At 35.7% G+C, this 17,067-nt stretch overlaps 1 protein-coding gene across 1 annotated transcript in view; it reads right to left on the minus strand.

The window, feature by feature from the left end:
- Positions 1-17,067, minus strand: part of TEX11 (testis expressed 11) — a 139,749-nt gene that overhangs the window by 51,080 nt on the left and 71,602 nt on the right. Inside the window, exons 15-17 of the mRNA XM_019747905.3 lie at positions 14,897-15,034; positions 6,084-6,186; positions 1,939-2,063 (exon numbers count right to left, since the gene is read on the minus strand). Of these exons, the coding sequence (XP_019603464.3) occupies positions 1,939-2,063; positions 6,084-6,186; positions 14,897-15,034 (366 nt within the window). The remainder of the gene's footprint in view (positions 1-1,938; positions 2,064-6,083; positions 6,187-14,896; positions 15,035-17,067) is intronic.

Consider the following 17,067-nt stretch of genomic DNA (forward strand, 5'->3'; position numbering starts at 1 on the left):
AAAAAGATATTTGCCTCTGGGTTCCCCACTACTAAGTTTCTCTCGTTTCCTCCTCCTCCCCATTCTACATAAACATACCCTGTATCTGCATCTGCCAAATATTTTTCTTCCTCCAAGAGTTCTATTATCCTAATTATTACCTCAAAACATATATCATTCATACTGTATTTACCAAATACTTTGGGCAAAATATTGAGCTAGGTGCTAGAAATATGGTCCTCAAGGATCTCACAAGTCAATCTGGACAGACAAACCATGCATTAGCAACACAAGGAAGTATGCATGATAAAGACAAAATAACTAGCATACATGTTAAAAATTACTGAAATTAAGAATAGGAAGAGAGCACTGAAAACTGGAATTGATTTGGGAAGTCTGTACAGTGGAGGGAAATCTTAGATTGATTGGGCTTTGAAAAGGATAGTGTTTAAATTAAGTAAGAACATTTTTTAAAGGATTGGATGGTATAAACAAGACATGGAAAAAGGAATGTGATGGGCCTGTTTGAGAGACACTGTGTTTGGCTGGAGTGATGGAGAGCTTATGTCTCCGCCATTCTAGATCTTGTGCCTAATGTAATGGTGGCTTATATTACTATGATGTACAGATGTAGATGTGAACAAAACCAACTCCAGCTCTGTGTCCTGGATTTCATTTCATTTTTTAAGTTTCATGCTGTGACCTTTGACCAACCTCACTGTCCTGAGTAAGCATATCAAAGCCTTCCTAGTTGATGATTATCTATATTCCTTAAAACGTAGCCATAAATACTTTTTTTAGTAACAGCCAGCCAGAATGGCATGATAACTGAGATAAATATTAAACTGGTAATAGTATGAATTACAAACAATCCTCTATCACAAGACCACCAAGAGGTATGGCCCCTGGCACTATTTCATTCTTTGTCCCTTTGTCCTGTCAATCATTAGTACCCAAGTGATACCACAAAAAACTACTGTAACAGGGTTCTAGTAGCAGAGAATAATCTACAGAATTGCTGGATCATCTGTTCTGCTCTGACACAACCTTCCCATAAGTAAATTACCCTATAATAAATTCTGTTATAGTCTATGGAGTTGCCTGCACCATATTTTCGGTCTTAAGATACCTTCTCATTGTGGTGGCCATTAACCTTTACCTCACCATTGGATATAAAATGATGACACAGGAGAGTGATATAAGATAAAGCAGAAGAGATAGCAGCTGTGGCCCAGTTGTACATACGTTAATAAGAACAGAAACACTATACCTGTAGATCAAGCTTCACAGATTACAAATCACACATTCAGCCATCTTCTCAGTTAATTTTCACAAAAATTCTGGATAGGTATTATCTTTATTTTGCAAAGGATAAAATTAAGAATCAAAGAAGTGAAGCACTTAAATGGCAGAGCCAGTACTCCAATCTAGTCTATCACCGAGTCCAAGAGCTCTCCACAATTACTGCAATGCTTTTCCTAATCCCATGTATTATGAAGACCAGGATTTTGCAAATAAAAAAAACTTGGGTGCAAGTATTTATTACTTCTAAAGTTGTTTTGTGGTTAAAACCTAAAAAGGTCCACAGGTCTTTAAACTGGATATTTCCCCCTCGAACAGATGAGAAAGAGAAGTTTCCAAATCATAACTAACATATTTGTTTGCATGGTGTAGCATTTTAAATCTGGAGTTTCATTTAAAACTTAATGTTTTGCTATATTTATTGTTCCTGTAGTTTTAAGCACAAACCTGTTACCTCACTTTGTTTCATTTACTTTATATTACAGTGAAATGAAGAGAAATAAAGCAATTCTGCAACCAAGCTTGGTGTGATATGAGGCAAAACAGTAAAGGAAGTCAAATAAGGCCTCTCCTGTGACTAACTGATGATGATTCCATTAAATGTCTCTCAAAATGAAAAGGAGGTAAAAATCTCATAAATGGATACATAAGAATTACCTCTAGCGCAAACTTGGCAGCCAAACTGAGGAGCATGATAGATGCACTTCTATCTGGAAGTAGTTCATTCTTTTCTGGATCTTCACTTGCCAATAAATTATCTAAAGTAGTAATTGCCTGCAAAGCTGAAAAATAAGGAAACAATTCAAAAAATGAGATATTCTTATCAAAGATAATAGCTGTCAGTGGTTAATTATATCACAATGATTTTGGAGCTCAATTTATGAGCACTAGTATCTTTAAAATATTAGTTAATTTTCATAGTCATCTAAATTGCTAAACTGTCAAGAAGGACTTTAATGTCAGAAAAATGCCCAACTGAGCAATTCACCTCTATGAATTTATCCCATAGATATCTATGCAAACATGAACAAAAACATGCAAATATGTTCATATAGCAATATTTATAAACTATGAAAGCAACCTAAATTCCATCTACAGTGGATGGGCTAAATAGTTTTTGGTACATCCATAAAATGGAATATAATAAATACAGAATGAAGTTTAAAAAAAAAAGAATGGTGGTACTATATTCCATTATGTCTTAAAGGTAGACTATGATAAGCTAAATACACGTACTAAAGACCTTAAGTAACAAATAAAATAACAAGGCAGTTATAGCTAATAAGCCAAAGTAAAATAAATGTAATCATAAAATTCAATTAATCCAAAAGAAAGCAGAAAAAAGGAAAATGGCAACAAAGAACAGATGGGACAAATAGTAGACAAATAATAAGATGCTAAATTTAAACCTAGCCACATCAATAATCATGTTAAATATAAATGGTCTAGATGACCCAATTAAAAGGCAGAGAGATAGTCAGACAGGATTAAAGAAAGCAACTTTTAACTATGTGCTACCTACAAGAAACACACTTTAAATATAAAAACGAAATTGGTTAAAAGAAAAAGGATGGGCTAATAAATACTGCAGTAAAGGTAATCAAAAGAAAGCTGGAGGGCTATATCAATATCATACAAAACAGATTTCAGAGCAAAGACTTTTACCACTGTTAAAAGGTGATTTCATGATGATAAAGGAATCAATTCATTATGAGGACATAACAATCCTAAATATTTATGCACCCATTAACAAAATTTCAAAATACAAGAAGCAAAAACTGATAGAATGGCAAGGACAAATGAACAAATCTATAATTATAGTCAAAGATTTCAAAATCCTCCCTCAATAAGTAGAACAAATAGACATAAAATAAGCAAGAACATAGTGCATTTAACACTATTAATCAACTTGACTTGGTTGACATTTATAGAACGCTTGACCCAACACCAGCAAAATATACATTCTTCTCAAGTTCACATGAATATTTACCAAAAAGACAATATTCTGGGCCATATAACAAGCCTCAATATATTTAAAAGGATTCAAGTTATACAAAGTTATGATCTTTGACTACAATAAAGTGAAATTAAAAATTAAAGTTCTCTGGAAATCTTCAAATGTTTGGAAAATAAGCAGCACACTTCTAAATAACACAAAAGAATCAAAAGTCATATTGGAAAGCATTTTGAACTGAATCAAAATGAGAATACAACATACCAAAATTTGTGGATTGTCACTAAAACAGTACCTAGAAGGTAATTTATAGCATTAACTGTTTATATTAGACCAGAAAAACAGGTCTTAAATCAATGACCTCAGCTTTCACCTTTGGAAACTGAAAAAAGAAGAGCGAATGAAACGCAAAGTAAGCAGAAGAATGAAAATGATAAAAATCAGAACATAAATAAATGAAATCAAAAACAGAAAAAAAATAGAGAAAAATTAATAAAACCAAAAGCTGGTTCTTTGAGATCAATAAAATTGATCAACTTCTGGCCACTCTGACAAGGTGAAAAAGAGGAATGAGAAAGGTGACATCTAGCTTTTATAGATGTTAAAAAGAGAATATTGAAGATATAATGATTAACTTTAGATTAATAATTTCAACTTAGATGAAACTGACAAATTTCTTGAAAGACGCAATCTACCAAAGCTCAACCAGAAAATAATAGATAACATGAATAGCCCTATATCTATTAAAGAAAATGAGTTAATGATTAGAAACCTTCTCATTAAGAAAACTCCAGCCCCAGATGGCTTCACTGGTGAACTCTACCAAACATTTAAGGAAGAGATTAATACCAACTGCCCAACACAAACTCTTCTAGAAAACTGAAAAGGAGGGTATTTTCCAACTCATTCTATGAAGTCAGCATTACCCTGATGGCAAAACCAAAAACATTACAGGAAAACAAAACTACAGACCAATATCACTCATTGGCACAGGTACAAGTGTTCTTAAACTATTAGCAAATCAAATCTAACATTATATAGAAAGGGGAGTACATCATGAGCACGTGGAGCTTATCCCAGGAATGCAGTGGTGGTTTAACAGTTGAAAATCAATGTAATTGATCATATTAGCAAACTAAAAAGCAAATAAACAAACAAAAACTGACCATTTAAATAGATGCAGAAAAACCATATGACCAAATTCAACACCCATTCCCGATTAAAAAAGAAAAAACAACCAAACAAACAAAGAAAACTCCCAGGAACTGGAAACAGAAAAGAACTTCCTCAATCTGATAAAAGATATCTATGAAAAACCTCATATTTAGGGGTGGCCAGATGGCTCAGTTGGTTAGAACACAAGCTCTGAACAACAGGGTTGCCAGTTTGATTCTCACATGGGCCAGTGAGCTGCACCCTCCACAACTAGATTAAAGGACAACAACTTGACTTGGAGCTGATGGGCCCTGGAGAGACACTGTTCCCCAATATTCCCCAATTAAAAAAAAAACCTTCATATTTAATAGTTAAAGACTAAATGTTTTCCCTCTAGAATCAGGAAAAAGCCAAGAATGTATGCTTTGTCAAACTTACTCAACACTGTATAGGAGACACTAACAAATACAATAAAACAAAAAATAATAAACTGCACCCAGACTGGACGGAAGAAGTAAAATTGTCTTTATTTGCAGACAACACGATTATCTAAATAGAAAATCTGACGGTTATGTACAAGAAAGCTACTGGAACTAATAAGTAAATTTAGCAAATTTGTACAATATAAGATCAATATACAAAAATAATTTCAAGTGTGGCTGGTTAGGTCAGTTGGTTAGAGTGCGGTGCTCATTGCACCGGGGTCGCCAGTTCGATCCCCACATGGGCCACTGTGAGCTGCGCCCTCCACAACTAGATTGAAACAATTACTTGACTTGGAGCTGATGGGTCCTAGAAAAACACACTTAAAATAAATAAAAGTTTTTTAAAAAATCATTTCTATTTCTACATATTAGTAGTAGGAATCTAAAACTGATTTTTTTCATAGTGCCATTTAAAACAGCATAAAACATGGTCTACTTAGGGAGAAATCTGAAAAATGATGCGTAAGACCTGTGCACTGAAAGAAGAGATCTCTAAGAGTAATTAAAAATTTAAATAAGTGGAGGTATATAATTTGGTCATGGATTGGAAGACGACAATTCTCTCCAAACCAATCTATAGATTCAATGTATTCTTAATTAATATTCACCTTTGCAGAAACTGAAAAACTGATTTTAAATTTCATAGGGATATACAAAGGACTTAGAATAGCCAAAACAATTTGAAAGAGAAGAACAAAGTTGAAGGACTCACAGTGCATGATTTAAAATTTATTACATAGCTACACTTTATATATATATCGGGGGGTGCCAAAAACTGCATACAAGTGGACACTTTGGTCAGCATTGCTCAAGCAGTAGTTTGCCGTAATCAGAAGTGTCTGGACGCTGATGGGAACCACTTAGCGCACCTCTTGTCATTGCAGAAGTCACACGTGACTTGTATTCATCTTTTGTTATTGGTATATATTGAGTATTACAATTTTAACACAGTTTTCCTGTCTTAAAATGTGTATACATTTATTTGGCACTATATATATATATATATATATATATATATATATATATATATATATATACACACACACACACACACACACATATATACATATATATAAACACATATATATGTATATATATAAACACACACACACATATATATAAACGTTATTGTATTTCTATTATGGTCAAAGAGGATTATTTATTATTTGTGTTAACAGTCAAATGTAACTCATAAATAACATTTATACCTCTGTCAGAGTTGCCGTCTATAATTGCAATCTTGAATGAATAAAATTGAGTGAAAACATTTGCAGGATCATATTGTTCAGCTTCTGCCAGTGCTTCTTTAGCCTGAAAAAAAAATATTTGGTCTCTTTTATAAAAGCTTTAAGGAAGACCTTACTGTATTTTACTAATATTATTAACATAGTCACAATGGCTGAGCGATGCTCGAAAAGACATGAATCTAAGAAAAGTCTTTATAGAACTGTTCTGTTAAAATGCTAAAGAGACAATGAGTTCTACTTCTGAAAATAGGGTGCATTATATATGTCAGACCAACTCTCCTACTGAAAACAAACATGTTGGATAACATTTTTTTTTAAATTTCCTTCTGGTTTTTTTTTCTAAATATTGTTTTATATAGTTAAGAATATACCATACATGTAACTTGCATTCATACACACACACACGCACACAATAATCTCCATAAATATTCACAAGTATTTTTTCATATCATAAAAAATCCTCTATGAAACATAACTTTTAATAACACATGTTCCCTCATCAACTTTACCAACATTATAGCCAACATTTTTAAAATCCCACAGGCCACTGAAAATACATGCAAAGTAATTACCAAGCAAAATCTAAGAAAAAGTGAATTCTCAGAGAAGTAATCAGAGAATTAAAGCCATTTTTCCCCCCGTGGGCTTTAGTAAATCTAGGCAAGTATTATTTTTAGTTTTAATGGACCTTATTAGGCCAGGGAAACAGACATCAAGGCCCAAAGGGTCACACTCTTAGGCTAAGGGCAAACCAGAAGTAAACCCACTCCTGCAGACATCATCAGGGACTGCAAAAAAGTTACCTTGGTTGTAAGAAGAATGCAGCAAAACAGGGTGGAGAGACCCAATCCCTTAGGGATTACACAAACAGACTCTCGCATGAATTTACAGCCCCAAATTACATTATATGGGAGGCCAAAAGACCTCAAGCCATGGATTTAGATAAAACTAATTAGTTTTATATAATCCAGACAGAAAATTAATAAAGAAATAGTGAACTTGATTAACACTATAGACCAAATGGGTCTGACACAGAGAACATTCTACCTAACAGCACCAGAAATCAAGCCAGTAAGTAAGGAGTCTATCCTTTTAGGACAACCATTATAAGAATAGTCACAGTAAATAATTTCCACTGTAGTAGAAATGAGTAGCCAGAGCTCAGGAAAAATTAGAGATAGAAGATATAAAGCACCTCAGAAATGAAGGCTAACAAGAAGAAACATAAGAATAAATATAGCCAATAATACCATAAGAGAACAGAAGGCAAAAAGAGGAAAAACTTTAAAGTTAAGGAGAAATGAAGATAATATATATTTTACCACAATAAAAGATAAGCATTTTGTAAAGAAACAAAGATAAACAAAGTGATCTACAGATTCAATGCAATCCTTATGAAAATCCCAATGGTGATTTTTGGTAGAAATTTAAAAAGAAAAAAAAAACCCATCCTAAAATTCGTATGTAATCTCAAGGGACTCTGAGTAGTCAAAAACAATGTTGGAAAAGAAGAACAAAGTTGGAAGACTCACTCACACTTCAAAACTTGCTACAAAGTTACAGTGATCAAAAGAGTGTGCTACCACGTTAGGCATTAAGCACAGACATATGAGCCAATGAAATAGAATCAAAAGCTCAGAAATAAACCTCACATACATGGTCAAATGGTTTTCGACTAGGGTTCCAATACCATTCAATGGAAAAAGGACAGTCTTTTCAAGAAATGATGTTGGGGAAACAGGACATCCACATGAAAAGAATGAAGTTGGATCTTTATCTTGTATCATATACAAAACTTAACTCAAAATGGATCTAAAAACTACATGTAAAAGCTAAAATTGTAAGAGTCTTAGAAGAAAACATAGGGGAAAGTCTGCATAACACAAGATTTGGTAGTGATTTTTTTTTGGGGGGATGTGACACCAAAAGTACAGGCAAGTGTTTGTGCTTCAAAGAACACTACCAAAAAATGGAAAAGACAATCCACAAAATGGGAAAAAGTATCTGCCAATCATATATTAATAATGGGTTAATGTCCAGAATATATGAAGAACTCCTATAACTCAACTACTGAAAAATAAACAACCCAATTTTAAAAATGGGCAAAAGAACTTGACATTTCTCCAAAGAAGATACCCAAATGGCAAATGAGCACGTGAAAAGATGTTCAACATCATTACTCATCAGGGAAATGCAAATCAAAACCCCCAGAGACCACTTCACAGCCATTAGGATGGCTATAATAAAAAAACTAGAAACAACAAGTGTTCATCAGGATGGAGAGAAACAGGAACACTGGTTGCCAGGGGCTGGGGCTTGGGGGAAGTGCTGAGCTACTGTTTAATGGGCACAGAGTTTCCGTTTTGCCAGATGAAAAGAGTTATGGAGATGGATGGTGGCAGGGTTGCACCATACTGTGTATGTACTTAATGCCACTGAACTGTACACATAAAAACTGTTAAGATGGTAAATTTTCCCACAATTTAAAAGAATCGATTGTATTTCTGTATACTAGCAATGACCAATTGGAAATTGAAATTAACAAAGTGAGATCTTTTGCAATATTGTCAAAAACATAAATTCTTTGGGATGAAGTTAACAAAATATGTGCAACATTTTTATGCTCAAAACTTCAAACATCGATGAGAGAAATTAAAGAAGACCTAAACACAGAGCTATGTTGTGTTAATGGAATGGAACACGATATTGTTAAGATGTTAACTGCCCTGAAATTGACCTATAGATTCAATGCAGCCCTAATAAAAATCCCACCAGACATTTTTGTAGTAATTAACAAGGTGATTTTACAATTTACGTGGAACTCTAAAGGACTTCAGAGTAGACCGAAGGTTCTGAAAAACAACGAAGTTGACGTACAACTTAATGTTTAGAGAATCACTCATGTTCTTGCATATGTCAATAAATTATTCCTTTTTATTCTTGAGTACTATTCCCTTGTATGGATACACCACAATTTGTTTATCTATTCATCTGTTGATGGTCATTTGGTTGTTTCCAGTTTGAGGCTATTATGAATAAAGCTACTATGAACATTCAAGGTAGAAGTCTTTGTATGAATATTTGTTTTAATTTCTCTTGGGGAAATATCTAGAAGTGGAATTGCTAGGTCTTATGGTAAGTGTATTTCTAAGTTTATAAGAAACCATCATGCTGTTTTCCAAAGGAGTGGTGCCATTTTACGTTCTTGCCAGCAGTGTATGACAGTGCCAATTCATCCACATCCTTGTCAACATATGGTACTTTCAATCCTTTTTAATGTTAACGATTCTAGCAAGTATGCCATGGGTTTCATTTTAATAAAGTTAAATTTATTGTATTTCTATGGTTTACATTTATTGTGTGCTAAGAAATCTTTGCCTGCACCAAGATGGTAAATTTTTCTGCTATAATTTATTCTAGAAACTTTATAGCTTTAGCTTTTGTGTTTAGGCCTATGATCCATTTTGAGTTAATGTGTGTGTGTGCATGAGAAAGGGGGGGGGGGGAGAGGGAGAGGGAGAGGGAGAAAGAGAGGGAGAAGAGAGGATGAGGGAGAGACATCAAGGTTCATTTTTCCCATATAGATATCATGTTGTTCTAGCACTAGTATTGAAAGACTCTCCTTAGCTAATTGAATTAGCCAGACCCCAAAAAAGTACATACTGTCTGATTCCATTTATATGAAATTCTAGGCAAGATAAATCTAATTGATAGTGATAGAAAGCATACCAGTCATTGCCTGGGGCTAGGACTGGAGATGGGAACTGACTGGGAAGGAGCACAGGAAATCTTTTGGGGTGATGAAAGTATTCTATATCTAGATTGGGCTAGTGGGTGCTCTGGGGTATATATTTGTCAAAATCATCTAAATGCATACTTAAAATGAGTACTTTTTTATATAAATTATACTTCAACAAATTTGATTTTTAAAAGGAATTAATGATTTCTAAGAGTCCCTTTAGTTCTAAAATTCAATGATCTAAGAATTTACAAACTACACAAAGTGTTTGCCTGTTACAGATTTTATCAGATTATACTGACATTTTAGGACAATATGGTTGGAAGAGACCTCAAAGTTCTCTTAGTCCAAAAACTCTTCTGATGCTTGAATCTCCTCTATACCATTCACACCAAGAACTCATTCAGCCTCTGCTTAAATACCTTCAGGGAGAAGAAATTCACTGTATCTTAAGAAAATCCATTTCAGTTTTTGAACAGGTCTAATCATTAGACAGAGTTTCCTTATGATGACCTGAAATCTCACTCCTTGTAGTTAGTTCTCGCCCATAAAAACATGCATGAAATAAACTTAATTCTTTTATTCCTTGACAGCCATTCAGTTATTAGGAGGAAGCTATCATGTTCCTCCTAAATGTTCCATTTTGCAAGTTTAACATCCATGTCTCCTTGAGCTATCCTCCAAATAAAATGGTTTTGAGTGCTGTCACCATCCTGAGTGCCTCCCTCCCCCTTGGCACATTAGGGTTTGTCAATATCCTCTTTCAAAAGTGTTGCCCCCCAGTCCAACACAATATTTCAGATATGCTGTAACTAGAGCAGAACACAAGGTGATTACCGGTCTTCTTTTATATATTCTATTTCTATTGACGCAACGTAATTGAATGAACTTCCTCAGCATTATTGGCTTATGTTGAGTCTACAGTCAACTAACAACCCCAAATGTTTCACAATTGCTGTTGTTAAGCTACATTTCATCTACTCTGTTCGTGTCTAGTTGGTTTTGGGTACAGGATGTTTGTTGTTCCAGGTTTGTCTTCATCTTGTTAGAATGAACTCATCATTTCACCCAGTGAGGTCCCTTCAGATTTGACTCTGTCTTCTAACGTATTGGTTACTCTTTTTAGTTTCAGGTCATATGAACATTCAGTCCATATTCATGAATCCTCATCTACATATTTTTATTCTAAATTGATATGGAGTATACCATACAATTTGCTATTTGACTGTACACTTTTATTACTTTCTAATTATTTCATACTTGTAAATCCTGTTTCCACAATAATATTTTAAGCTTATCTATAGAAAGAATCGTGTCTTCTCCTTATTCTATACTACCAGGCACAGATTAGGCATTCCACAAATATTTGTTGAACTGAAACCTCAATTATGGTATTTTTACTGTATAGCTGTATCAAGAATGAGCCACTACTGACCTTCATCTCATGTTTACTTAAGTGCTAAGTTTCTTTACATCCCTCTGTACAGATACATTTGTGGCAAAGCCTGTACCTGCCGAAGCATCACAAGATCACTTCAAAATCAATGACAAGCTGTTAGAGCACAAACAGAGGCCACAGTGCCATCTAGTGAACATTACTAGTTTACTTCTGTTGATCACAAGTTCATTCTCAGTTCTGTAATGGAAAGGCAAGCTTTTTAGAACTTCACATAGTAAACAGAACAGCTATAAAGCCAGCACATGAGACATGGTTGTTCTCACTTTAGGTCATATAACTATTCTATAAATAGCCTCATCTTGTGGCTGCTGTCAGTCTTATTCCCATATTGGCCTTTGGGGTTGTGCTTTGGTCTTACCAATCTACAGCAGTACTAATGACACTCGTGGACCTAAACTACAGTTGCAAGCTGAGGACGGGATTTCCGTACTCAGTTACAGGATACTCAATTGTACATTACCATGAACTTACACAGACTATCACAAAAACAATCTATTACCCATCTCTTAACAAAGTTAAGGTTTTTATTATGATTTACAGCAAAATCCCATTATATCAAGTTGTGATGAATTGCTTCTCTACTTAGAACCCAAGTTCATTTTCCCCATACTAGGTCTGTCCTTTCAAGCCTATGACCTGCACAAACCAAACATTTAAAAATCCTCAAAATAATATAATAAAATTAGGGTACTGGACTTAAGGTACTATGACCTCCCTCAAAGGCAGAGTTTACGTCTATGAAACTACGTAGTTTAATACCGTCTCATATAACATACAGGGGATCCTCAACGGATAACTGCAATTGAAAATTTACATGTATGCACCTTAGAAAAGAACAAAGAAATTACCTATATTTGATGCATTATCTCAAAACAATGTTGCCAAATGGATAAATGAATCTGTAACATGATCTACTGAGAGTTTAGAGCAATATATTATTCAACTGCTTAGACTTGCCCAAATATGATTCAATATTTAATTTTAAAGCAAAATAAAATGAAATATGTTTCCCTCTTCTCAAAGAAAAAGGAACTAAACTAGAGAAAAGAATAATGGGGTAAATTTTTAAACAATATACTCTCATTCAGATCTGATAATCGAGGGCACGCACAGATCTTTATCACTTTTAATTTCCAGTTATTCACAGTAGCAAGGACAGAAATAGCATGAACAAATGGAAGTTATATGTCAGAGGAAATGGGCTGACAGGTATTTATTGAGTCTCTATAACTATTTCTTAAAGTAATGAGTGTTTACTATGCATTAGGCTTTGCATTAGGTTTCAGGGAAAATAAAGACACGGTTCCTGTCCTCAAGGAGGTGGTAATCTAATAGGGAGCTAGGCACGTATACAAATAACTAGAATACGAGGCAGAACATAAGTGCCTAGGTATAAACAGCAGTGTTACAAAGTCTTAGAGGAAGAGCAAGTCTCAGAAATTTCCTTAGGAAGCTAAGACTGTCATTAAGAGCTAGATTTTGAAAACAGAATTTTATAAGGTAGGGATGCAGGGAAGAGGTAATTTGCAATGGAGAAGCATAGGAAAAGGCAGAGAGGTAGAAAAGCATAGATCATGGTTAGAAAATAGCAGGTACTCCAGTTGAAGTCAAACAGGACACATGTAAAGGAAATAAAATAGGATTGTTTTATTTAAAGATTATGGAGGACATTAAGTAGTAAGGAATTTGGTCTTTACTTACAGGGAACCAGCAAACATTACTGAGAAAGAGACAATCAGAAGATTATTCCAATAGTCTTAGAGTTAATGAGGGCTTGGACTAGGGTAGTGAGGTGAAGATGGAAGAGGAGATAGCTGGTAAAAATATTGCAGAGGTAGAATTGACCAGACTTTGGCACACGATTGAATATAGGGGGAAAAGAAGGAATCCATGAATCTAAGATTTCAGTCTTCAATAGCTGGATATATACTCAAAGACAGTAGAGGAGTGAATGTGGGCAATGAGAGAAATCAGGGCTAGAGATACAGATTCAGGAATGAAGAATCGAAGCTAAGAAAACCGTGGATGTATTACTGAGGGGAGCATGTACAAAAGATAGAAAAGAAGGGAACAGAGAATAAATTCACTCAACAAATTTTTACTGAACACTTACCATGTGTCAAGCATGGTTGTGAGTATTAGGGATAAAATGGTAAACATGATAAAAATAGTACCTGCCCTCATCCAACATTTATTTGGTGAAAAGAGAATAGCCAGTAGCAGAAATAGAAAAGGAATAGGCAGAGCAATAGGATTAAGAGAAGATGTCATGGAACCCAAAGACAAAGTTTCCAGAGGTAAGAAGCGGTTGACAGTTATACTGTTTTGTGCTAGAGAGATCAAAGGGCAAGGAGGACTGAGGAAAGATCATTAGACTTAATCATTTAAAGGTCGCTAGTGATCTTCGTTAAGAGCAGTTTACAGAATCATAGATGCAAAAGTCATCCTCATGTCTTCTTTCTTTCCTATCCTACATCTGGTATATCAGAGAATTCTACCAGATTTACTTTTATAATCTCTCCAGAATCTGACCACGTCTCAGCATCCACACTTCTTCCACGCTGGTCCATGACACCATTGGCTGTTGCCGGGATTATTGCAATGGCCACCTAACTCGTCTCCCTGTTTCCACTGTAGCGCCCACCACAGTCTATTCAACACAGAGGCCAGAGTGACGTTATTAAAATACAAGTCAGATCATGTCACTCCCCTGCCCCAAGCCCCCCAATGGCTCCCCATCTCACTTGGAGTTAGTAACATAAATCTTTACACTAAACTATAATATGTCTTTCTTACACAATCTGTTTCCACTACTTCCCTGAAAACATCTCCTACTTTCCCTAATATTCCCTCTGCTCCAGTCACACTAGTATTTGTGCTGTTCCTCAAATAACCCATGTATAGTCCTACCTTTGCACTTGCTATTTCCTCTGTATAGAATGCTTTTATTTTTTTTGTCAGATATCCACATAGCCAGATCCCCCATTTTCTCAGGTCTCTACTAAAAAAACACCTTACTGAGTTCTTCCCTGGCCACCCTGTTTAAAATTTCAACCCTTCAGAGGCTTTGGTCAAGATGGTGGAGGAGGTAAATGGGGTGATCACTTCCTAAGTTATACAGATGTCTAATCACTATGTCGTACACCTGAAAGTAATGTAATATTGTATGCCAACTGTAATTGAAAAATAAAAAATGTATTAAAAAAATAGATAGGGCCAGCCTGGTGGCTCAGGTGTTTGGAGCACCGTGCTCCTAACGCCGAGGTCACCAGTTTGATTCCCACATGGGCCAGTGAGCTGCACCCTCTACAGCTAAGATTGTGAACAACAGCTCTCCCTGGAGCTGGGCTCCCGTGGGCTGCTGTGTGCTGCCATGAGCGGCCGGTGGCCAGCGTGAGCTGCCGTGAGCAGCCAACCAGCGACTGACTGCCTCAGCCAGGGGGACCACAAGGCTCATAATACCAGCATGGGCCAGGGAGCTGTGTCCTACACAACTAGACTGAGAAACAACGGCTTGAAATGGAGTGGGGGGTGGGGAGGCAGAAGAAGGGGGAGAAAATAGATGAATCAAAATACCTTATCAACTTGCTTCAAACGCAGGTAACAGGAAGCTATGTTCCTCTTCAGCTTGGCCAAGTTCAGATCCCTTTGGTCACATTCATAAACTCTCAGAGAATAACAGTACCAGATTAGGGCATCAGCGTAATTTTGTACCTGAAGTTTAAAAAGAAATAATACAATCACACATATATCTCTACATTTAACCCCATTTTTTCCAAGTCACCCCTAGAAACAAAAAATGGTTTTGTTTTCTTTTTCAGGCAACTAAAACACAACAACCTCACTAGTTGAGTTCTAAGTACATTTAATTATCATTTCTTCCTTCATATTAGGAATCTCACAGAAACCATTAACAAAATTAAAAGACAACCTACGGTATGGGAGAAAAATATTTGCAAACCACATATTCAATAGGGGGTTGATATCCCAAGGAACAACTGCAACACAATAGCAAAAAAAAAAAAAAAAAAAAAAGAGGCAGAGGATCTCAATAGACAACATACAAATGGCTGACAGGAACACCAAAAGGTGCTCAACATCACTGATCATCAGAGAAATGCAAATCAAAACCACAATGAGATACCACCTCACCCCAGTCAGAATGGCTATCATCTAAAAAGACAAGACATAACAAATGCTAGTGAGGATGTGGCAAAAAGGGAAACCTTGTATGCCATTGGAGGGAATGCAAACTGCTATGGACACTTATGGAAAACAATATGGAGGTTTCTCAAGAAATTAAAACTAGAACTACCATATGAGCCAGCAATCCCACTTCTGGGTACACATCCAAGGAAATGGGAATGGGAATGGGAATGGAATAGAGAGATGTCTGTATTCCCATGTTCACTGCAGCATTATTCACAGTAGCCAAGGTATGGAAACAACCTAAGTCTCTGTTTACTGATGGATGCATAAAGAAAACATGATATATATATATATAATGGCATATTGTTCAGCTATATAAGAGGGAAAACCTGCCATTTGCAACAGCTTGAACGAACCTGGAAGACATAATGCTAAGTGAAATAAGCTAGACAAAGACAAATACTGCATGGTATCATTAAGTGTGGAATCTAAAGAAAAGAGTCTAACTCATAGAAATAAAGAGTAGAATGGTGGTTGCCAGGCGTTAGGGAGAGGTTGGTGAAGGGTACAAATTTTCTGTTGTAAAATGAAGAATGCCTGAGGATCTAGTGTATAACATGGTGACTATACTTGATAATACTGAATTGTATAATTGAATTTTCCTAAGAGAGTAGAACTTCAGTGTGTAGGATGAATTATTTCTCACTACTGAGACGAGACTTTTCTCAGTTCTCTACCCAATGCCCCACGAATTAGAGGTTTTCTAGTCTGGCTGGTATGGACAGGCTCTATGCCCAGAACTGTGTGAGCCCCAGGGACTGTTATGTCTAATAGTTTCAGATGGTTATTCCCCTGGCTTCCGACATTTTCATTCCATATTGCCCTGGTCAGTACTCTGTTCAACACTGGAGGAGGACTCTCTGACCACTGGCATGTTCTTTCTGTGTTGTGCTCTCCTCTCTGCTATTCTGTGCTATGGACTCTAGCTGCCTTGATCTCCTCAGACGCTCAGCTCCATCTCCTCAGATTTGAAAGCCTGCTAGGATCCACTTCAGTTCTTCCTATACTGCAGCCTGGAAACTCAAGGCACTAAGCTGCACAAATGCGGTGCTCAACTTGTTTATTTCCTATCTCCCAGAGATCACTCTCTGTTGTCTGATATCCAGTCTCAAAAAGCATTTTCAATGTATTTTGTCTTTTGTTTTATTGTGGTTTTTTTTGGGGGGGGGTGTTCAGGCAAGGACATGAATGTGGTCTGTTATATCTTGGTTAAAAGGGAAGTCTATTGTAACTTTTTTAAACAATATATCCCATGTTTTCACACAAACGCACAAAAATTAGAAGGAAATATACCAAAATTTTATGAGTGATTAGAGTAGGCATGTCTATACAGGTACCCCCCATATAACATGGTTCTTAGGTTCCTAAAAAATGCCATGTTATTCGAATCCATGTTATACGAAACAAAGAACTAAGCCCCCAAAAAGGGGGTTAGGTTCCAAAAAAATTTTAAACATACTATTATGTTTTTATAGTTAAGAGAAATATCTTTATTAAAGCAATTTTCACCAAAAGTGTAACATATTAATATGTATTAA

Source organism: Rhinolophus sinicus, chromosome 18 (genome assembly GCF_057876585.1).
Source record: "Rhinolophus sinicus isolate RSI-liver-muscle chromosome 18, RSI-T2T, whole genome shotgun sequence".
NCBI classification, from domain to species: domain Eukaryota; kingdom Metazoa; phylum Chordata; class Mammalia; order Chiroptera; family Rhinolophidae; genus Rhinolophus; species Rhinolophus sinicus.